Raw genomic sequence first — 24,646 nt, forward strand, 5'->3', positions numbered from 1 at the left:
AAAAACCTCAACACTTCCAAAAGTAATGATTGCAGAGAATATTTATGAAATCCATTTATGAAATAAGCCAGGAATGGGGGTTGCTTAGGGTTCCCAAGGCAGCTTTCCAATATTTGATCAAGTGGGAAAAGCTTGATCCCTTCAATGCCTTTTTAAAGTGGGTTTTATTTTTATTTTTTTTATGTGGAATAATATGTGGTGGCATAAGACTTTTTGCAAAACATTAAAATCCCGAAGACTGTTTCAGAATAGTCTGGTTTGTGTAATACACTTGCATATCAAATCACTTTGGTTAATAAAGTTTTATTTAAAGTACAAAATGAATTGATATGATTTCTGTATTAATGCTTTAACTAAAGTGATTTTTTTTTGTCTTCCACAGGGGAACGCCATCAAAACCTACAAGTATAACCCAATTACCTTTCTGCCATTGAATTTGTATGAACAGTTTAAAAGAATTGCCAATTTCTATTTTCTTATTCTACTTATTTTACAGGTATAGTAAATGTTGACATTTATTATGGAGTAAGCAAGCCCCCTTTATAGTCAATTTTAGAGTTGCAGATTGACTCAGTATACATCCACCACCAGTGTAAAATGGATGATAATCTGGGAGACTGGATTCTAGGACTTTGTGGTTTTAACCGCATGAGGGAAGTGGGAAATGCTAATTTTCAGAAAACAAATTGCGTGTAGCAACATCGGAACGTGTAGCAACCTGATCCTAATTTCCTTGTTCAGCTTATAGACAGACACACATCTTAGCCCCTGAGGGCAAGTGCAATAATGGAGCATTTTTGTGTTAATACCAAAAATCAGTACTTCCTGCTAGGGAAAGGAGTTTTCTTGCTTCACCGCTGTTAACCTTTAACATCCTCCTAAGAGGAATAGCATAATCTGCCATCAGGAATCTATCTAAAATACATAAATGACTTGGGATATCTATGTGGTGCCTTACAAAAATAATTAACTGAAGGGTTTTGTTCTTTTCACTGCAGACAATTCCTCAGATAACAACTCTGTCTTGGTATACTACATTGGTTCCGTTACTCCTGGTCTTGGGTATCACTGCAGTTAAAGATCTAGTGGACGATATTGTAAGAATGTTTCTCCTTTGCTATTCACTTAAAAAAAAAACTATTAAGAGTGATTAAATTAAATTAAATTTAAAAAAGGAAAGGCATGACTTTACTTCTCAAAAGAGCCAGTTTGGTTGTAGTGGTTAAGGTGCTGGCTTAGAAACCAGGAGACTGAGAGTTCTAGTCCCACTTTAGGAGTTCAAGACGGCTAGGTGGGTTTGGGTCAGTCATTCCCTCATACCCCAATCCACTCAGAAGGTTGTTGTTTTTGTGGAGAAAATAGGAGGAGGAAGGAGTATAAAATTTATTCACTGTCTTGAGTTACTTATAAAGTAATAAAGGTGGGATAAAAACAAGATAAATAAATAATTATCTTTTGCAATTATTATGTGGGTACCTTCCTGATAAGCAATTATTTAATTGCCTGAATTATTATTATTTTCTGCTTATGGTCCTCTGAAATATTTGATGCCTTATCCCCATCCAACAAAAGTAGGAAGAGATCTTGTGGGAGAAGTGATATTTTCAATATTATGATCATTATTAAAACTTCTTTATGTTAAAATAATGAGAGTCTTTTTAATCTTCTTTCATTTATTTCTCCTTTTAGGCACGGCATCGGATGGACAATGAAATTAACAATCGAACATGTGATGTAATCAAGGGCAAGAGGTACTACAGTGAGATTTCTATATAATTATATAATTATGTTTTCTGAGGTTCTCGCGGGTATTTATATGTAGATCTTTGGTTGTTCGGGTTTTCTCCCGCGTAAGATTTGAAGTATCTAGGCAACGTTTCGATGAAGTCTCATTCATCATCTTCAGGCTTCTGTCTCCAGCTCTGTGCTTCTCAGAGTAATGGAGATTGCAGCTGCTTCCTCCTTTTAACTGCCAGTGGGGGTGGAACTTGATTGGGTGGGGGCTTGGCTGTGTTCTGATTGGGTGGGGGTGTGTTCTCATTGGTAGGGGGTTTGGCTGTGTTCTGATTGGTTGGGGGGTTAGCCGTGTTCTGATTGGTTGGAGGCGTGTTCTGTTCAGGAGGGGGCTTGGTTGTGCTCAGGTTAGTTTTAGTTGCTGGGGGATTTGAGCTGGAGAGTTGTGATCTTGCTGTTTGGCTTCTAGTTCGTGGTCCTGCTGCATCTTCATAGTGGGTGTTGGTTTGCTTCATGTATGGCTCAGAGGGGTTTGAAGTGGGTAGTGATGCAGCTGCAGTGCAGCTTCTGGTCCATGGTCGTTTCTAATCCTAATCCAAAAAGAAGCCCCAACCAAAATCCAAGACAGAGAACAAGAAAACGGAAAAGCCCTCCTCCCATATATAAAAGGCACTACAGACAAAATTAGCAAGATCCTCCAAAAACACAACATCAAAACAGCATTCTGCACAAACAAAAAAATATCCACCATCCTAAGAAACCCCAAAGACAAAATCGAATTAGAAAACCAAGGAGTATACGAAATCCCCTGCACAGCCTGCCCTAACACATACATTGGACAAACTAACAGAAGAATAAGCGCACGCATTGAAGAACATAAGAACTCAATCAAAAAAGAAGAAACGACCTCTTCCCTGGTCCAACACCTCAAAGCCACAGGACATGAAATTGATTTTAAAAATACCAGAACTATCGCCAAAACCGAACACTTCAACAGCAGAATAATCAGAGAAGCCATAGAGATAGAAAAACGCCCACACAGCATGAACAAACGAGATGACACCTCCCGCCTTCCAGCCATTTGGAAACCCGCCCTCATGAACAGACGAGTACCTAACATGAAGAAGGACACTGGACCCACACCCATGAGAGCCACACAAGATGCCACCACCACACTTCCATGTAGAAAACAGACTCCCACCCATTCAGAAAATGAGAAACGACCATGGACCAGAAGCTGCACTGCAGCTGCATCACTACCCACTTCAAACCCCTCTGAGCCATACATGAAGCAAACCAACACCCACTATGAAGATGCAGCAGGACCACGAACTAGAAGCCAAACAGCAAGATCACAACTCTCCAGCTCAAATCCCCAGCAACTAAAACTAACCTGAGCACAACCAAGCCCCCTCCTGAACAGAACACGCCTCCAACCAATCAGAACACGGCTAACCCCCAACCAATCAGAACACAGCCAAACCCCTACCAATGAGAACACACCCCCACCCAATCAGAACACAGCCAAGCCCCCACCCAATCAAGTTCCACCCCCACTGGCAGTTAAAAGGAGGAAGCAGCTGCAATCTCCATTACTCTGAGAAGCACAGAGCTGGAGACAGAAGCCTGAAGATGATGAATGAGACTTCATCGAAACGTTGCCTAGATACTTCAAATCTTACGCGGGAGAAAACCCGAACAACCAAAGATCTACCTTATATAATTATATATATATATATATATATGTGTGTGTGTGTGTGTGTGTGTGTGTGTGTGTGTGTGTGTGTGTGTATGTTTTCGTAGATTTTCACAGGTACAGGTATGCAGGTCTTGGCGTGTTCAGGTCTTTTCCCGTGTAAGATTGAGAGCATCTTGGCAACATTTCAATGAGGTCCCACTCGCCATCCTCAGGCTGGTGCTTTCGGCTTCGTGCTTGTGCCTGTCATGTGTGGCAGCTGGTGATGCAGCCGTGGTCTGGTTTCTGGATGGTGGTTGTCTTTCATCTATGGGATGGGTTTGGGTTTGATTCTGGAGAGGGAGAATGGTGGTGGGTTCATGTGTTGTTTTGGGTCCTGTGTTGGTTTTCATGGCTGGGACTCGTTTGTTGGTGAGGGCTAGTTTCAAGATGTCTGGTAGGCAGGAGGCATCGTCCCGTTTATTCGTGTTAAGGGGGTGTTTCTCTATTTCAATGGCTTCCCTGATTAATCTCTTGTTGAAGTGTTCAGTATTGGAGATTAATTTGGTTCCCTCAAAACCAACACCGGACCCAAAACAACACACGACACCACCATCATTCTCCCTCACCAGACTCAAACCCAAACCCATCCCATAGACGAAAGACAACCACTGTCCAGAAACCAGACCACGGCTGCATCACCAGCTGCCACACACCCTAATCCCCAAGCAAACGGACGCATGCCATGAACACATATCCAGGCCTCAAACTCAGAGCCAAACCAAAACCCGGAACATCACATCACAGCCACCCGCTCAGGATATCACATCACAGAACTCAGGAGGTTATACCACAAAACCTCAGGATGTTGCAACACAGCCAACAACCCAGGAAATTACAGCACAAGACCCAGGATGTCACAACAATAGAACTCAGAAGGTTATCATACAGCCCATGACCCAGGTCATTACGACCCAGGAGGCTGATAGACAAACAGCCAATCCTCAGCCACACATGTTCTTACGAAAAAGCCAGCCAATCTGCAAACATCAGCTCCATCAACCAATCAAGAAATGACAACACAACCAACCTCCCCACCAGTATATATAGGGAGACGGCAGCTCTGATTATGCTTTGCTCACACAAGCACGAAGCTGAAAGCACCAGCCTGAAGATAGCAAGTGGGACCTTGTTGAAACGTTGCCAAGATGCTCACAATCTTACATGGGAAAAGACCCGAACATGCCAAGACCTACATACCTGTACCCGTGAAAATCTACGAAAATATATATATATATATATAGTTGTGGGAACACAATACAGAAGCCTGATGATGGCAGATAAGATTCTGCCAAAACGTTGCTACAACTTTAAAAGCACAACTATAATGACGTGGGAAAATACCCGAACAAAGCTGAACACCATATATGTGTGTGTGTGTGTGTGTGTGTGTGTGTGTGTGTGTGTGTGTTTTCTTAAGTTTTCATGGGTACTTACATGTATGGCATTCAGCTTTGTTCGGGTATTTTCCCACGTCATTGTAGTTGTGCTTTTAAAGTTGTAGCAACGTTTCGGCAGAATCTCATCTGCCATCATCAGGCTTCTGTAAATATATATATATATATATATATATAAATATAAATAAATATATATATATATATATATATATATATATATATATATATATATATATATATATATATATATATATCTCAATCATAGATTTTCATGGGTACAGGTATGTAGGTCTAGGTGTGTTTGGGTCTTTTCCCATGTAAGATTAAGAGTATCTTGGCAATGTTTCGGCGAGGTCCCACTCACCATCCTCAGGCTGGTGCTTTCAGCTTCGTGCCAGTGCAAGCAGTATGTGATTGGAGCTGCCGTCTCACTATAAATACTGGTGGTGGGGGCTGGTGTGTTGGGCTGGTTGGCTGCGCTGCTGCCTCTTGATTGGTTGATGGAGTTGATGTTGGTATAATGGGCTGTGTGATGGTCTTGTGAGTTTTGTTGTGGAGATATCCTGGATCTTGTGTTGTAATCTCCTGGGTTGTTTGTTTTGTAGTGATCTTTTTTCCATTAGCCTCTTGTGTTTTAACAGCTTGGGTAATGGGTTGTGTGATGGGCTTGTGAGTTCTTTTGTGGTATCCTGTGTCCTGCGTTATCTCCTGGGTCGTTTGTGTTTTGATCTCTTTTGCATTAGCCTCCTGTGTAGTAACGACTTGGGTAATGGGTTGTGTGATGACCTTGTGAGATTTATTGCTGTGGTATCCTTGGTCTTGTGCTGTGATATCCTGGGTCATTTGCTGTGTTGCAACTTCTTGAGTTCTTGTGGTGTAGTTTCCTGGGTTTTCTGATGTGATATCCTGAGCAGGTGGCTGTGATGTAGCATTCTGGGTTTTAGTCTGGCTTCAAGTTTGGGGTCTGGGTCTGTGTTCTTGGCGTGTGTCAGCTTGTTTGGTTTTGGGGTCGGGGGGGTGCGACAGCTGGTGAAGCAGCCGTGGTCTGTTTTCTGGATGGTGGTTGTCCTTCGTTTATAGGATGGGCTTGGGCCTGGGTCTGATGAGGGGGATTGGCGGTGGTGTCCCGTGTTGTTTTGGGTCTGGTATTGGTTTTCGTGGCTGGGACTCGTTTGTTGGTGAGGGCTAGCTTCCAGATGTCTGGTAGGCGGGAGGTATCATCCCGTCTATTCATGTCATGGGGGTGTTTCTCTATCTCAAGGGCTTCCCTGATTATTCTCTTGCTGGAGTGTTCAGTATTGGATATTAATTTGGTTCCTTCAGAATTAATTTCATGTCCTGTGGCTTTAAGGTGCTGGAAAAGGGAGGAAGTATTTTCTTCTCTTCTGACTGTGTTTTTGTGTTCTGCGATGCGTGCATTTATTCTCTTGTTGGTTTGTCCAGTTTTTGTGTGTGTGTGTGTGTGTGTGTGTGTGTGTGTGTATGTTTTCTACATTTGCAATGGTTATTAACTTGGGAAGGGGAGGCAGGAAAAATGAGGGTACCCTGGGCACACATGCTAACTTCCCAGTTAGTGAAACATTTCAAGTGTAGGATTATATTCATGATATTTGAAGTTGTTAAATGTTTCATTTCTGTCTATCATGCAAATATTTGATTCTCAGATTCAGGCAAATTTCTGAACCTGATTTCTGAAATTAAAAGATTGCTTCATTTAACCAACAGCACTGGTTTTGTACAAACACACCATTGCTTTTAGCTTTCAATCTGGTTTGATTTAATTTGAATTGATTTGGAAGTTTAGACTGGATCAGTGTTTTAAATCTGATCAGCTTAATTTGAATTGAACTAGTAATCTGACTTGAATCCAGTTTGTAAAAGTCTCATGTTTACACAGCAGTGAATTGGTGCCAGTCATTAGATAATTTTCAGCCACGTGCATACCAACTAAATAAACAGTTTCCCTGAATGTTGCATAGCTGAATTATTTTAATGTCATTTTTTTTGAAGTAATAAATTGAAGAAGAAAAATCAAGATCCAATCTGGATCGGTCAGTGGGACCAGAAAACTCTTCCAAGTTTTCAGATTCGTGCTGGAGCCCATCTTCAGGGAACTTCTCTCTACTGGAATATGTTCTTTGGACTATTCTGTGCTGTGCTTTAAATATGTGGTGCCTTCCTATTGGTTGACTGATGTGTTGATGGCTGGCAATTGACTGTTGTTTCCTTGTGCTGTGAAGCCCTCAGCTCCTAAGTACTTGATAAACTGGTGGTCAAGCATGAAGCCAGGGAAACAGACCCCTTGTCAATTAACAGGAGTGCTGATTTACCGCCAACTTGTCAAGTACTTAGGAGCCTAGGGCTTGCCAACGTGAGGAAACAACACCCAATCGCCAGCCATCAACACACCAATCAACCAATAGATATGACTCACAGAATCTTGCAACATTATCCTGTGACATGTATATTTGCCTTTGTTCATAAGAAAAATAAAACAATTACATATTTTAAACCAGTATCTATAATCCTGTACATTTAGGGGTATGTATGGCCAAATGTTTTTTTAACTTTCTGTAATAAGAAGGAGGTCAATATTTAAATGAGAAAGAGAACATGAAATTTAGAAATAATAAACTATAATTATTTCTTTTCACACTTCTTGTATTATGCGAAATGGCACAGTGATGCTCACTGCTGAAAAATATTGTCCCCTGAATCATAAATACAGTGTTCAGTATACAGGCTAAATATTTTTTATAGGGAAGTTTGTATTATTAGTCTATACATTTTTGGAGCAAAATACAGAGGCTTTTCTTTAATAATTATGACATTATAATTTTACTTCTACATGTATAATGAACACATTTCTATATGTAAATATCTTGTTACTTAGTTTTCAGAACACAAAATGGAAAGACATTGCAGTTGGTGATATCATCCGTCTGGGGAAAAATGCCTTTGTTCCTGTAAGTACAAAAGCTTTGAAGGTGTATAAATCAGGGGTAGGATGCTACCGGTTCTGCCAGGGTCTATAGAACTGGTAGCTCTGAAGAGCAGCAGACACCAAACCGGTTCTGTATCTGCTGCTGTTTGGCCCACCCGCCTGCCCGGGCTCTTACCTGTCCTTTATTTTCTGCTTTTTCAACCTCAGCTGCTTTGCGTGGCACAACTGGGGTTGAAAAAGAAGGGAAAAAGAGGCTTTTCAAACACTGCGCGCCCACGCACAGCGCTTTTCAGCTGTCTGGGGGGCATAGTTTAAGATTTTTTACATGCACAGCACACAAGATGTACGTTGCTGAACCAGTAGTAACACCAGTTCAATCCCCCCCTGGTATAAGTTTACACTGAAAATTGAAATGTCATGCTTATGTACATTTAATTCATTTTCTTTATTTAACTAGGCTGATATTTTATTGTTGTCCAGTTCAGAACCCAATAGCTTTTGTTACGTAGAAACAGCTGAATTAGATGGGTAAGTTTTTATTCTCACTTTCATTCTCCAAACATGCCCAAAATATTGCTTGTGGGCTGTCTTAACAACAGAGTTACATTCTTACAGAAGGGATTTTAGGGGACATATTTAAATATTAAAATATTATATTTTACAATTTTATCTTTTATTCCATTTTGCATGTATAGGACATGAATGAAGCTGAAGTAATGTTGTTAAAATAGTACTGTATATTGTTTGTACATTACAGTTTATTATTGAGAATATACGTAGATCTTGCTTTTTATAATTACACATCTAATTCTGTTTGAAGCATATAAAATATAAGTGAGAGAAATATAGCATGACCAATCTGTCAAAATTTATAAATTGTGTTTTTTTCTTGTAAATTATGATGAGGCTAGTGCTTCTTCTTTTAAAGAAGAAATTTATCACTCTTGTGGTTGAGTTTGTTTTGTTAGCTGTTGCTCTCTAATTTGGTTCAATAGTATAATCACCGCATAAATAACATGAACAGGGTGACCCGAACAGCCATAAGCAGCCATTTCCCATTGTGATACAATGACAAAAAAAGAGGAAAATTTTATATGCTGGTTCTATATGCAGTAGTTCCCATTCTCATTCAAAACCTATTTTCATCAAGTCTATTCAGCAAGTTTGTTTTTTAAAAAACTGCTTTATGTTTTATTTTCCTCAGGAAAATGATGTAATTCTGCCAAATAACTATGAACCACAATATTATATCTCTAACCATCCCATGCAATGTACTAGTCTGCTTTGTTAATAAAATGCATTCTGTTAATTAGATTTAACGGAGGAAGTAGTAGAGCAGCTTTTAATCTATTGTGTAATTACTTGGCCATGGGGCCCGTCTAGAAATTGGAATACAATTTATTTTGAGATATCATGCAGGGAAGGCCTATAGATTTTGCCACTGTTACTTTATTCATATTTGAAATAAAATAACCAGAAAAATAGAAAAGACAAAATGTAATCAAAAATAAATAAATGCAGAGTCTTAAGCAAACTTAAAAAAAGAACTGAAATCCTTCATTTATCTTATTAAACTTTGACGAATGAAACTTATCTTTTTTCTCTCTCTCTCTCTCTCTGCTAGTGAAACCAACTTAAAGTTCAAAATGTCACTGGAAGTAACAGACAGGTGCCTTCAGGAAGAAAGTTCACTTGCAGTATTTGATGGTTTGTTCAAGCATACTTTCCCTTTTTAATCTCTAAATTATCTTTAGAAATTTATCTTCCATCAAACCCGAAGATTTTTATCCAGTCTTTAAGATAAGGAACTTTTTCACGTGTATACCAAAAAAACATTTTAACAAGGGCTCAATAACCAAGAAAACCCCATTAACATTAGGCCTGTTGTTCCTTTTTATTTCTTAGTAGAAGCCATTAAGTTTGAAACATTTTTCCATTACAAAAAGCATATATTGTTTTCTGTGTAGCTACTTAGCTTCTACATTCTGAGTGTCTCAGTCGTTTGTAAAATTCTCCATAAACTGCTTTATTAGATGAAATTCTGCAAGAGGTGCTTACATTGATAGAAAAACTGATGTGTGTTCCTATTGCACATCATGGGGCGGAAAATATTAAATTTCTGCTAAATTCAATGAGTTGCATCTAACCTCGTGAGAATGCCATGGAATTCATTCCCTGCGTTCTTCTCCCAGTAACCTTCCAGCTGGTCCATGTGGAGGAGAACATTTAAGGGCTCCTCTAAATAGGACGGACGTGAACTTTGAATGAGGGAAAATGGGCAATGGTTGGATTGCCCATTCATAATTGGATTTACTATCTTTGAGAAGAACTCCCATTCCATATAAGATGTCTCCATCTCCTTTGGGGAGAGAGTGTCCTTCCTTCTTAATTCCCTATGCTACTGCTGTTTGTAAAAACAGTTCTGAAAGCCAGGATACTTTACACCTTTTATCTTATTAACCATTAGGGGCATTAGACCTCAAGGAAATATTCACTGTTGCTTCCTCGTTGCTCTGGCCTAAAAGACAGATGCATCCTTACAGCTTGGCTCTTATATAAGAAAAATGCTTTACTGTACTTCCTTTTTTAACCCCTACCATGAGAATAGAAAGTTCGGAGACACGAGTCTTTAATAGCAAACGGTAATTATAGTAATAAACTTAATTGTCATTCTGACCATGATCCTTTGTCTCCAAAGTGGTATATAAGAACTTGGTTCTGCTAAATAAGTTCATACAAATGTTCATACAAATAGGTTGTGCAAAATACAGATTCTAACTAGGATTCTTCAGATTTTGTAAGGCCCTTTTCCAGAGCCTTCTAAAGTTATAAGCAACATTTTCAAGAGGCTTTAAAATAGGAGTATCAAACTCAATGACCGGGGGGAAGGGCGGATCCATCCCGTGGGGTGCTTAGATCTGGCCTGTGGGGCCACCCTGGAAGCAGCAAAGGACTGGCCTGCGGTGCCTCTGTCAGCTAAAATGGAGCCCTCCTGAGCTCTGTTTTCGCTGGCAGAGGGTTGCAGGAGGCCATCACTGCCAATAATGGAGCTCAGGAGCCCATTTTCACTGGCAGAGTGCTCAGGCCACTACCGGTGCCCCCAACATGAGTGATGTCGAGCAGGCCATGCCCACCCTGGCCCCTCAAGGTCAAACACAACCCTGATACAGCCTTCAATGAAATCGAGTTTGACAGCCCTGTTCTAAAATGTGTATGAAAAGGAGTAATTCCCTGTAATTACTACCGTATGTGTGAAGTACAGGCAGGCTTTGTTTAGTCATTACCTTGTTTAGTGATACAGTTTTGAAGTGATGTCAAAGTAACTTTGACCAATCCTCACATTTATGGCCTTCTTGGAAAAGTTGAAATAAGATCATAAGTAGAGCCACAGTTTCACTTAGCAATCACTTCGCATAATGACTGAATTGCCAGTCCCAACTATGGTAGCTAAGCAAGGATTACTTGAATTGCATGTCATCTACCGTTCACTTGCCATGTAGAGCAATCTGCCATGAAAATATTTAAGTACAATGTTGTGATCCAGAATCTTTTCTTTCCTCTTTCTGCTCTTTTTTAATAACCATCTAGGCCTGGTAGAGTGTGAAGAGCCCAACAATCGTCTAGATAAATTTACAGGCACCTTGATATGGCGAGGAAAGAGATACGCTTTGGACTCTGATAAAATTTTGTTGCGTGGTTGTAAAATCCGGAACACGGAAGTATGTCATGGACTTGTCATTTTTGCAGGTATCTATCTAATGAATGAAATATCACTTGCTGGCTTTTTTATGTAAAAAGAGATCATTTTCTCACAAATGTATATTCAGTTTTTGCAATGGTGGGATTCAATTTTTTTTACTAGCAGTTCTGTGGGCGTGGCTTGGTGAGCGTGGTGTGGCTTGGTGGGTGTGACTTTATGGGTGTGGTAGGGGAAGGATACTGTAAAATCTCCATTCCCTCCCCACTCCTGGGGGAAGGTTACTGCAAAATCCCATTTCCTCCCGGCCCCACTAACCTTCTTTCCAGCTCCATTCTCCTGTGCAGGGCAACAAAAGAAGACCCAGCCAATCAGCTGGGACTCAGGAGGCAGAGAATAGATGGGGGTGGGGCCAGTCAGAGGTGGTATTTGCTGGTTCTCCAGACTACTCAAAATCTCTGCTACCAGTTCTCCAGAACTGATCAGAACCTGCTGAATACCACCACTTCTGAGTTTTTGACATGTTAAGACTACGATAAATAATGCAACATAATATGTTGCCAAAATATTCTTATTATACACCTAAGAAAATAAATGTGTATTGTTAATATGTGTCTGAAAATAATGACATTTACACTGTAGTTTTTATGTGATTTTAGGGGCTGACACAAAAATAATGAAGAACAGTGGGAAAACACGGTTTAAAAGGACCAAAATCGACTCTCTTATGAATTATATGGTGTACACAGTAAGATATTTCAGTTTAGTTTTCCTCTTCGGTATTTAGTTAGAGTTAACAAAAGCTGTAGCACAAAATTGTTTACTGATCTGTTAAAGTCAAATATTTATCAAGAAGAAAGCTTCTGGTTTCCTTACAACCAGTTCTGTCAAATAGAATGCAGGACCCATATTTGCAAGGAATGCATCAATACAGATAGTTCTCAACTTACAACCATAACTGGACATGGAATTATGGCTGTAAGTCCTGTCAGTCTTTAAGTAGGTCACCATATTATCACACCCGATTTTATGCCTTTTGTTTTAAAGCAAGGATTATTACACAAATTCTGCAGTCAATAAACAAATCCAGTTTATGCAATGGGTATGTTTTTGCCCAAAACTTGAAGTAAATGCCAGAAACCGGCAAAAAAAAATGCCAAAAATCACTTTGATGTGACCCTGCAAGCAGCCATAAAAAGGAGCTGGTTGCCAAGCATTCAGATTGCAACCATGTGCCCAACCATGTGTAGCCATCAAAACTCCACAACCAGATTGTAAGTACCTTGTGGAAGGGCTCTGTTACAACTTTGAACTCTTGCTCAGTGACCAATCAATAAGGGACGGCTACCTCTATATCGATTGATCAGCAGCCTATTTAGCAAGAAAAGCAAAAAATCAAAATAAAATCCACATCTTCTACATAATACCTCTTTTTTAATGGAAATAGTGAAAGAAACAGCCAGCTGCTCCTAAAAGGGGAGAAATGGCTCTTGCTGTTATGAAGTTCTTCCTAAAATCTGTTCAACCTATTGATCCTTGTCTTGCCACCGGCCGCAACAGAAATCGGCTCTGTCCTTTTGACAACTCTAAAACTCTTTCCGTTGTGACGGCCTAACTCACTTATTGAAAAATTATTACCAGATTATTATCACTTAACTTTAGACCAGGGGTGTCAAACTCAATTTCATTGAGGGCTGCATCAGGTGGTGTTTGACCTCAGGGGTGGGGGGTGAGGGTAGCCAGGCCATGGCTGGGATCGGCGTGGCCTGCTCAATGTCACACATCGAGGCTCCATTTTTGCCTGCGACGGCCTCCTGTAGTCTTCTGCCAACAAAAACAGAGCTTGGGGAGGCCATGTGAGGCCGGCTTTGGCTCTGTTTTTGTTGAAGGAGGGCTGAAGGGGGCTGTCACGGCTAAAAAGGGAGCTTGGGCGGTCTGTGTGCGGCCTCCCGGAGCTCTTATTTTTTGTTGGCAGAGGGCTGCAGGAAGCCATTGTGGCCAAAAACGAAGCCTGGGCAGACCGTGTGTGGTCCTCCTGAGCTCCATTTTTGCTGGTACAGGCTTAATGGGCCGGTTCTTCATTGTTTCCAGGCAGGCCCATGGGCCAGGTCTAAGCACCCTGCCGGCCAGATCTGGCCCCCAGGTCTTGAGTTTGACACCTTTGCTTTAGATTTACTTCTTCAAGCTAAGCGCGGCCAACTCTTTTAGTAGTTTCTTATAGAATTTGAATAGTGAGTCATGGGAAGCCACTGTGAAGATTATGGATATTTTAAAAAGTACATCTAATTATTTATTTTGTGCACTGTACTATACAGTTTCTCATCTTATTGTTTGGATTTATATCAAACAAATGCACAAAGTGGTGGCACGTTTATTTTTGATATTAGTTCAGCCTTTGTGCTGCTGAGTTGCCCAAATCATTAGATGTGCTACATCTCTTTCTGGGACAGAACATTCTAAACTCATTTGCAATAGCAATGGCAGACCTGTTTTTCTCCCCTCTTCAAGCACCAGTGTGTGAATCTGAGATTCTTCATGATATCTAGGGGATGGAATATTATTTCATAAACATGGATTTGGTTGTATTTACATTTCAGATTTTTGTACTACTTATCCTGGAGTCTGCTGGTCTGGCTATTGGACACACTTACTGGGAACAACAAATTGGCAATTCTTCTTGGTATCTCTATGATGGTGAAGATAATTCCCCTTCATACCGTGGCTTCCTTAACTTTTGGGGCTACATCATTGTGCTAAACACCATGGTTCCCATATCCCTCTATGTGAGGTAAGAAAGACAAGAACTTTTATTATGGTTTGAGTATAAGCTTGAAGTTGTTCTAATAAATCAGAGATTCCAGTTGTTTGGGGGGGCAGGTAAATATTTATTTTTGGCTAGGATGGCATGGGCAGTCATAAAATACTTAATTGCACCAGTTCATTTTCTAATAGTTATTATTATTATAGTTATTAGAAAGGAAATTGGTGAAATTGTTCTCTACCACATTTCTCGTCTTTGAGGATGGCCTCTGCCAACCAGCTGACATCTATTTCTCTGGACAAGTGGCTAGATTTCAGATTGTATAAAAAATACCTCTGGGCATATGGGCCTAAAAGTGTTCATGAAAATACGCTTGAGATATTTATTTGTTTAAAAGAATTTTTTAAAATAAAGTGTGAGGCATGTAGATTGTAAATTTCATCCCACAAAAATTCTTTTCCACTCGTTTCTCCCACAAAATATGGAGAGGAGGAAACAGGTTGATGCAGACAAGTATTAAAACTCTTTCCCACAGTATGACATTTATCTAAAAGGAAGGCAACTTTGAATTTAAGAACAATTATAAACACAATGATATCCTTTCATTCTGCTCTTTGGTCATTTTTTCCCTCTGAAAGAGAGGAAAGGACACAGAGAGTACATTATCCTATGTCACTGCAGTTGATCCTGAATCTTAATACAGTATTATAGATTCCAGATTCACTGGCTGGACAGGACCGTCTCTTGCATTGATACTTTAATCCAAGGGTCTTCAAACTTGGCCAGTTTAAGACTTGTGGACTTCAACTCCCAAAATTCCTGAGTTAACATGACTGGAGGAGGAATTCTGGGAGTTGAAGTCTACAAGTCTTAAAGCTGTCAAGTTTGAAGACCCCTGCATCAATGGAGGTACATCTTATCCTTTAAGCAGGCCTAGGGGATAGTCAACTATCTTGGCTGGGATTGTACAAGATGCTAACCTAAGGAAGATTTAACTTGTTTAATTTTATTTTTAAGTAACTTTTTAAATTAAATGTAAAAAACAAAGAAAAAATATACAAAATTATAAAGAAAAGAGGAAAAAGCAAATAAATAAATATATATAGGGTAAACAAAGATATTCACAGAGACACTTGCGTTAATTTTGTAAATCAAGTCCAAATTTAGCATATTGTACAAATACAGTTACAAGCTGCTGTCTTTATTCTCTTCTTTCTTTGCATATCCAAAATAGTTAAAGAGAAACAGAAAAACGTGTCTCTTCTCTGATTAGGATATGGTAATTGGCAGGTTTGTAAATAACAATAGCACTTAGACTTATATACTGCTTCATTGTGCTTTACAGCCCTCTCTAAGCAGTTTATAGAGTCAGCATATTGCCCCCAGCAATCTGGGTCTTCATTTTACTGATCTTAGAAGGATGGAAGTTTGAGTCAGCCTTGAGCTGGTAAGAATCAAATTGTTGGCAGTTGGCAGAATTAGCCTGCAATACTGCATTCTAACCACTGCACCACCATGGCTCACTAAATGTTAATGTATGAAACGGGTATTTTGATTTAAAAATGGCTTTGGATTTAGAATACCAGACAGTTTTTCTTAGCATTTATAGAATCATAAGAGTTGGAAAGTTGATTATTGACACACATTCTTATTTACTCAGTGTGGGACTCCAGATTATTCACAGATGGCTGATGAGCCACTACACATATACATATTTGGTGAAGGGAACTCACCCCGTCTGTCAGGAATTGTCCCCAGGTTTAAAAATGGAATATGTATGAAAATGCATCTATAAAAATTTCACAAATTCTATAGTTTTCTACAATCCCTTCAGAAATTGCTTGATGCATTGGTCATGTCAAGGTTCCAACTAACGAGCCCAAACAAATAAGAACTCCAAGGTGGGATTCTTCCTCAAAAGACTTCTTTATTGGGTACATTGTATCAGCACGCTTAAATGCAAAACCAACTCTAATTATTCCCCAGGCTTACAGTATAATTAAAATAGCATATGTCCCCAGTCACGTTGTCCAATAAAGTCAATTGGTGGGCTTCTTAGGCACTCCCCTATTTTCATCTGACACCTGCAGGGATGACCTTGGTTCCCATGAGAGGTCTCCAAACTTGACAACTTTTAAGACTTGTGGATTTCAACTGTTGAAGTCCACAAGTCTTAAAGTTGCCAAGTTTGGGGACCCCTGCCATACAGTGTGGCAACTGAAAAGCATGAAAATGACATAAATCCAATTCAGTTTGAAATTGACAGGTCATTCCTTAGTACTTCTGTAAAAGTCCGCAATTCTTGTTAAATGTTTCTTGTGCACTGAAGTTCTGAAAACTGGATAAACTTTGTGGTTTCTTGCTTTCTAGTGTTGAAGTGATCCGTCTGGGCCAAAGTTATTTTATCAACTGGGACTTGCAGATGTATTATCCAGAGAAGGATACAGCTGCAAAAGCAAGAACTACCACTTTGAATGAACAGCTGGGACAGATCCACTACGTCTTCACAGACAAGACAGGCACACTGACACAGAATATAATGACCTTCAAAAAATGTAGCATAAATGGACAAACCTACGGTAAATCCAGTTTTTATTACAAATGATTGCCAGACATCCACAGTATGGAGAAAAAAACCCAAATAATTGATTGCTATGAAAATCATACTGAAAGGATGTTCATCAAATGTTCCTCATCAAACTAAAAAGATCTGAGGATTAAACAGGATGCCACAAGGTTAAGTCCCCCATTCTTCAATATTTTCATTAATGACCTGGTTGATGAGATGGAGGTGATGCTTATCAGATTGGTACATAATTTAAAAAAATTGTGGAGAATAGCTAATTTCCTGAAAGGTAGAAATTCTGAACTAGATTATCAACCAATTTGGAGAAATAGGTTGAAAAAACAGTATGAAATTTGATAGACAAGTGCAAAGTTCGTTAGTTAGAAATCAATCGCGCAGGTATGGGATATGGGATATCTAGTTAATTAATACTTGTAAAAAAATTGTTGCAATAGTTGATTTCAAGTTAAGTATGAGCCAGAAGTATGATGTGATTGCAAAAAAGGCAAATGTTGTTTTAGAATAAAATCCACAAAATTATAATTTCTAAATTATACATTTCCCTTCTGCTTGGCTTCACTCAAAATCCAGATCAAGCACTGAGTTCAGTGAGTATCTACACCTCAAACAATATTCAAGCCCCAGTTAAGATCATCTGCCACACTGATGCATTTAGTACCATATTTTCCCCAAAATAAGACCTAACTAGAAAATAAGCCCTAATGTGTCTTTTGGAGCAAAAATTAATATAGGACCCGATCTTATTTTCAGGGAAACACAGTATGAAGAGAAATTGAAGGAGCTGTTTATGGTTAGCTGTGATAAAAGACTACAGTGGACAGCTACAGCAGCACTGAAAGGATGTCAATAGAAGTGTTCTCCCGTGCTCCAAAATGCATAACATGGAATAGAAGGCAGATTCCAAATGTTAGGGAAAAGGCAGTGGGCTCCTTTTTATTGGATTGTTGAGTGTTCAAGTGGAAGCATCAGTGTGGGATGCTTATATTTAGATTCCTGAAATAAGCAAAAAGGAAAATTCAAAAGACTCCCAATAGCTCTCCCCACCTCTATGATGCCATGAACTATTCCTTCACTGGTTGGTATGATTAATTTACAAGATTGCCCACCACAAAGATAAAATAACCTTGGGTGACTGTAATGAATTCATTAGGCAAATGAATATTTACAGTATGGCATGACCAGATGGTAACTGTGCAAACAAGAATTTCCCTTTCTCCTGGAAACCCTCGGCAGAAGATTAGGTTGATCTACCAGATATTTTTGGCTATGTCCACATGGAGTTACAGCTGGAAGATGAAACTGCTGATAATCTTGCCTCAGCTGTGCAAATTCCCATCAGGGTCTTTTTCTATGCATCGCTGACTTCCTACGGTATTCTTAGAAGCAGATGGTTGAAGGATAAAGGTTGAAGGTTCTTCTGATAAAACAAGATAACGCTTGCACCAGAGTTGATATTTTATTTTGCTTTTCAGGAGACAGCAGGGATAAAACAGGTGAAGAGCAAAATCATTTAGAAGTGAGTAATTTCAGCATAAAACTATTTATTTTTTATTTTACTTTTATCTAGTTAATAAATTAATATGCTTCTCACTATCCAAAGTGACTCTCTGCAAATTTGGCAGAATTCCGGGAGAGAGAATCTATCTCCTGCGTATGTCTTTTACCGCTTCAAAGAGAAGTGTAGAGGGGCAGGCAGGCTTATGCTGTTTCTAATAGGGTAGGGCAGTTATGGCTAACCTTTTTGTCATTGCGTGCCGAAAGTGGGTGCATGCAATGCACATGCAATCCCCCCGTGATCTCCCCACCCTCTGCGCATGGGTGCATGACTCCCCATGCTCCCGCCTGCGCATGTGCCCTGCCCCCCATGCATGTGCCGCAGATATCTGAATATCAGCTGGCTGGCGGAAGGCACATGCATAGTGGAACTGAGCTGGGGTGATGGCTCATGTGACAGCAGAGATGGCTCTGCCTGCCACTTCTGGCAGACATGACATAGGTTCACCATCACCGGGGTAGGCCATGGACTGCACAGGAATATCTTTTTGAACCTTGGATGGTGAGTAGTGATCCATTATCTGTGAGCTAATATTTATGATCCCAGGGACAAACTAGATCATACTTGGAATATATATCACCTTGCTCGGTTTACTTACTTAGAATTTAAGCACTGGATGCATCAATCTAAATTAAATTCCTCATGCAAGACATGAAGAAAATCTGGTCTTTCTGTCTCGTTCCCCTTTTCTTCTCAAATTTCACTCCTTTCTGGAGCCAGTGAACGTATCTAAAGCAGAGTTAAAGGCAAAGATTCCCCTTGTACATACGTGCTAGTTGTTTCTGACTCTAGGGGAATCAGGCTCATCTCCATTACAAAGCCAAAGAGCCAGCACTGTCTGAAGACGTCTCCATGGTCATGTGGCTGTCATGAGTAAATGCCGAAGGTGCACGGAATGCTGTTACCTTCCCACCAGAGTGGTCCCTATTTTTCTACTTGCTTTTGATCTGCTAGGTTGGCAGAAGTTGGGACAAGTAACAGATGGTTATAAAAAGGCAGAAATGGATGGTTACAAAAATGGAAAGAATCCGTTTGTCTCATCTTGCATAACCTGCTTCTGACTGGTGTCAACAGGTTCTTAAAATTAACTGAAAATAAAATTGGAAATAGAGTAAAACAATGCAAATTCGGTTGACCATCTAACTAGCCCTGACAAAAAATATTTACAAGGATTCAAGGAAGCCATAGATGATGGTGATGATGATGATGATGATTTTGCTACCTGAAATAGGTAGCTTTGTGGGATTGCATATGGCAAATTTAAAATGTGTTATCATATGGAAAATTTGAGCCAGTGCATCTTTTTCCATTGGTGGATTATTGATGATTCCCAGTTCAATAAATCACAGTATAGGTGGGCACTACTTATGTTTTACTTTGGTTGTAAATTAATTAGACTAGGAGCCCTCCGTTGTTTGTGGCTGGTAACCCTGGAGGAATTTTAAGAGGTTATGGCCTTGGGAATCAAATGACTGTCAAGAGCTATTTTTACCAGAAGTACTTTTCTAGTCTCTTACGATACAGGTAGTCTTCAACTTACAATCATTTGTTTAGTAACTGTCCAAAGTTACAAAGCACTGAAAAAAGTTGACTTCCGACTGTTTTTCACACTTACAACCATTGTAGCTTCCCTTATGGTCACTTGATCGAAATTTGGCTACTTGGCATGTATTTATGATGATTGGCATGTATTTATGATGGTTGCATGTCCCAGAGTCACCTTTTTTGATTATCTAACAAGCAAAGTCAATGGGAAAGCCAGATTTACTTAACCACTGTGTTATTAACAACTTCAGTGATTCACTTAACAACCGTGGCAAGAAAGGTCATAAAATGGAGCAAAACTCACATAACCACAGTCTTGCTTAGCAACAGAAATTTTGGACTCAGTTGTGGTTGTAAGTTGATGTCTACCTGTATGATTATCTCAGGGTTCTCTGCCCCTCCCAGGATTTCATTATGAGAAGATGGACATTTACCTTTAAGGCAGTGGTGGATATAAGGGCCTTAATATTCAAAATTAAATATTCTGAAAAGTAAAGATAATAGTTCATTTATCATTTGGTGTTGTAGCATGCGTATGGGAAGATTGGAAACCAGGGGTGCTCTGTTAGGGAATTCGGTCAAGGGATTAGTCATTATTTAAAATAATGCCTATAATTACTATGTTGTATTTTATTATTATTATTTTTTAGCAAGTGGATTTAAGCTGGAATATGTATGCAGATGGAAAACTTAATTTTTACGATCATTACCTGATTGAAAAAATTAAAACTAGGAAGGAAACTGAAATTCAGCAATTCTTCCTCCTTCTGGCAATTTGTCATACAGTGATGGTAGATGCTAGTGATGGTAAGTGCTACCTGGCATGATCTGGTATACTCCTACTCCTGTTTCCCCAAAAATAAGACCTAGCATGTTTTTATATGTGCACCTAATATAAGCCCTACCCCCAAATAAGCCCTACTTAAGAGCCTACGGAGCCACCCACCCTCCCATTCCCTCTGGTTGCTTGCAGTGTCGCAGTCACAAGGTGCGGTGGGGGGTGGAGCCCTGCAGCTAGGCTTCTATGCCCTGACACCTACCTCATGGCAGCAGCAGCAGGAACCATGTGCAGCAGGAGCCCGTCTGGCCACAGGCTCACTTCTGCTTGGTTGTGTGTTGGTGCTGCGGCTGTGACGTGAGGCAGGTGTTGGGACATGGATGGCCTGGCTGCAGAGGCTCTGAGGTAGGCAGTGCCACCTCCTCACCTCGTGGTAGCAAGCCTCCTGTCCTGCCACAAGTAAGCAGAAGTAGTGAGCCTCCCATACATGGGGGGAAAAATAAGACAACCCCTGAAAATAAGCCTTAGTGCTTATTTTGGGGCCCAAAAAACAATAAGATGGTCTTATTTTCAGAGAAACGTGGTATTTAATGTGTGCTGTACAATGCCAAAGAATCTTATTTGTTTATTCATTTTGAGCAGCTACCCACTTCATATTTATGATTAGGTGCTTAATTTTCGAAGGCTGTTATATCTTTATTTTTCTAAAGTATACATTATTGAAAGGAACATCTGACCTACTATTACAGATATTACATCTGACCTACTATTACAGATATTACATCTGACCTACTATTACAGATATTACATCTGACCTATTATTACAGATATTACTATTACAGATATTCCTGTCAGAAATGATCACATGATCATTTGTTGGCCAATATTTGCAATGCCAAGAAACCATTTTTCTGACATTGGTGCTCAAAGCATTCTACTCCTTCTTATCTCATAATTTTCCACCTCCTAAACTTTAGTCCATATTAAACAAATTTATCTTGGTTATCAAGTGAATCAGAAGCATGCTTGCTTGCATAAAATCCTTTAATTGCTCCTCAGTCCTGTATGAGGTTTTTCATTGAACTATGATTTTTTTAGTTCAGCTGAATGAGAAACAATCATTAATTAGGTTTGGAATAAATCAGATTATTGAACCAACTTCACAGTCGGTTTAATGGCAATGAAGATACAGGTGGTCCTTGACTTACACAGTTCATTCAGTGGTCGTTTAAAGTTACAATGGCGCTGAAAAAAAGTTGACTTATGACCGTTTTTCACAATTACGACTTTTGCAGTATCCCCATGGTCACATGATCAAAATTTGGATGCTTGACAACTGGTTCATATTTATGATGGCTGCAGTGTCTCGAGAACATGTTGTTCTGGCTCACCTTTCTTCTTTCTCAAAAGATGAAAGAGTACAAACTCACACAAACACAGGCAGGCAAGCTGGCTCGGACTTCACAGAGTTAATTCTTTGGAACTGATAACGTCCTTGGCATTCCAACACGCTCTGCCTGTCAAGTCCGAACTGATAACAAGTAAAAAGCTTCTTACAGAAAATTACAAGGCAGACCACAAGAATCATTCACAACGAAAAACCTGAAGTAAGATTAAACGTTGTCCCGTAGAAAGTTCCAGCCGACAACACACCCACTTCTATCCCCTGTGGGGTGTGGCTCAATGACTCAGCTCACTCTCTAACCCTCCCACGCCTCCTACGTTGCTGCTCACGTTTCTCCCTATGACTCTGCCTAGGATCAAGCCAACATTCTTCCTCTTGACTCCCTGACAGGGGCTGCTCCGATATGCCTTCCTCCTGATTAATCTCAGGCTGTTCCTCTCGGTTGTCTGATGAAACCTGAGGCATTATCAGGGAGGAAGGCATTGCCAGAGAGGAAGGTCCTGGGCAGGAAGGCATTCCCAGTTCCTCCTCCTCATCTTCCAAGTCCTCTTCCTCTAACAGCACAGGCTCGGGTATCGGAGCCACAACATCATGTAATCCCCTTTTGCGGCCTTCTGACAAACAAAGTCAATGGAGAAGCCAGATTCACTTAATCAACCATGTAACTACCTTAACAGTTGCAGTGATTCACTGAACAAATGCCTCACTTAGCAACAGAAATTTTGTGTTGTGATTGTAAGTCGAGGTCTTCCTGTGCCCTTTTTGCCATCATACTTGTACAAGCCACATTCCAATGATAGAATATCTTGCCTGAGACTCTGCTAAAATCTGGGGCTCAGAGGTGACTTTAGATCAGGGTTATCAAACTCGTGTCCTGCGGCCTGGATGCATCATGCATTGACCATGCCCAAGCCCGGTTTAATGAAGGGGGAAAAAGTTGTGATACATCACATGATGATGCCGAGTTGTTGCGAGTTTGACACCCCTGCTCTAGATGGTCCTATATATTATTTTACCAATATGGAAAACATGTGCACAATGAGCCAATCCGCATAAACCTGGTGTAATACACTAGTTAAGATACTGTTTTGGACTGTGGAGAATCATGTAATGTCCTAACTTGAGAGCTATTGCTCTCACTTAACTCCTACTAGATTAGTCCTTGCTTATCAGTGGAGACCAAGTGGAGCAAGTGGCCAGTTTTAAGTTTCTGGGTGTTACCATAAAAGAGGACCTGACCTGGGGTGCTCACATTGCAGCATTTGTCAAAAGGGCCCAGCAGAGATTATACTACCTGAGACTTCAAGAAACAACAATTGAATGAAAAACTGCTGGTAGCCTTCTACTGCTGCACCATGGAGAGTATTTTAATTTATTGCACCTCTGTATTGCTTGCCAATTGCACAGTGGCAGATAGGAAAGCACTCCAGAGGGTTAACGTCATTGCCCAGGAGATCGTTGGTTGCCCTCTCCCCTCTTTGGAAGAGCTTTATAGCTCCCGCTGCCTTAAGAAAGTTCAAAACATTCTTAAAGATCCATCTCATCCTGGACACCCTTGTTTTTGAACTATTATCATCTGGCAGAGGGTACAGAACAATAAAAATAAGGACAAATAGGCTAAAAAACAGCTGCTATCCCAGAGTGGTAGCTATATTGAATTCTACTATATAGTGCAATATTAATGCAATATGAGGGGTTTTCAATTCAATTGTATAGAATGCGAAGGATGTGTGTTTGTGTTTTATTTTTATAGTTATAACGTACACTGAAGATGGCATTTAATTTCGTTGTATGAGGTGCAATGACAATAAAGTAAACTAAACTAATTACAGAGTTGTTGCTGGAGAAGATGACCCAAAGGGCAACTCTATTTTTGCCACTTTGAGCTTCCAGGAACAAAGACTGGTGATGATAAATAAGCCAAAGAATGAATATATGCAATAAATAAATACTAGGAATAAGGTAACTGCAGGATCAGTTTGGAAGGCATGTAAAAAATGCTCATTTTTTTTTCCTTCAAGGTGAGCTCAACTATCATGCTGCTTCTCCGGATGAGGGGGCATTGGTAACTGCAGCCAGAAACTTTGGTTATGCTTTCCTCTCACGCACGCAAAATACCATTACAATAAGCGAAATGGGAACTGTGAAAACCTATGACGTGCTTGCCATTTTGGATTTCAACAGTGACAGAAAAAGGATGTCTGTTATCAGTAAGTCAACAGCTTTTTTCCAGTTCTAGAAAAAGGTAATACCACAGAGTTCTATTTCAGGAAGAAAACACCTCAGCTTGTCTGTCTTAAGAGGAAAATAATTAAAATAGATGCTGTTCTAGTATAACTTCATACCAAATGGTCATATCAGCCTTACTTCTCCCATGCAGTCAAGTTCCATGTTACCTAACCTTGGGACCGTGAAGATGGTATCAGCTTAACAGGCTATTCCTCTTGCTCTTCATGTGCTAAGCAAAATAGATGACAAAGTCCCTTAAGGGCAAAGCACTATAGCTAT

General features: G+C 39.9%; 1 protein-coding gene across 3 annotated transcripts in view; it reads left to right on the top strand.

The window, feature by feature from the left end:
• Window positions 1–24,646, top strand: part of ATP8B1 (ATPase phospholipid transporting 8B1) — a 95,447-nt gene that overhangs the window by 45,632 nt on the left and 25,169 nt on the right. For all 3 annotated transcript variants that reach the window (XM_026715318.2, XM_087927444.1, XM_087927443.1), the window contains exons 4-16: window positions 383–496; window positions 999–1,097; window positions 1,690–1,751; window positions 7,760–7,832; window positions 8,268–8,338; window positions 9,435–9,517; window positions 11,399–11,557; window positions 12,167–12,255; window positions 14,105–14,295; window positions 16,639–16,847; window positions 18,328–18,371; window positions 20,606–20,762; window positions 24,160–24,348. In XM_026715318.2, coding sequence (XP_026571103.1) covers window positions 383–496; window positions 999–1,097; window positions 1,690–1,751; window positions 7,760–7,832; window positions 8,268–8,338; window positions 9,435–9,517; window positions 11,399–11,557; window positions 12,167–12,255; window positions 14,105–14,295; window positions 16,639–16,847; window positions 18,328–18,371; window positions 20,606–20,762; window positions 24,160–24,348 — 1,540 coding nt within the window. The remainder of the gene's footprint in view (window positions 1–382; window positions 497–998; window positions 1,098–1,689; window positions 1,752–7,759; window positions 7,833–8,267; window positions 8,339–9,434; window positions 9,518–11,398; window positions 11,558–12,166; window positions 12,256–14,104; window positions 14,296–16,638; window positions 16,848–18,327; window positions 18,372–20,605; window positions 20,763–24,159; window positions 24,349–24,646) is intronic.

Source organism: Pseudonaja textilis, chromosome 2 (genome assembly GCF_049901715.1).
Source record: "Pseudonaja textilis isolate UNSWEBS1 chromosome 2, rPseTex1.2, whole genome shotgun sequence".
Classification (NCBI taxonomy): Eukaryota; Metazoa; Chordata; class Lepidosauria; order Squamata; family Elapidae; genus Pseudonaja; species Pseudonaja textilis.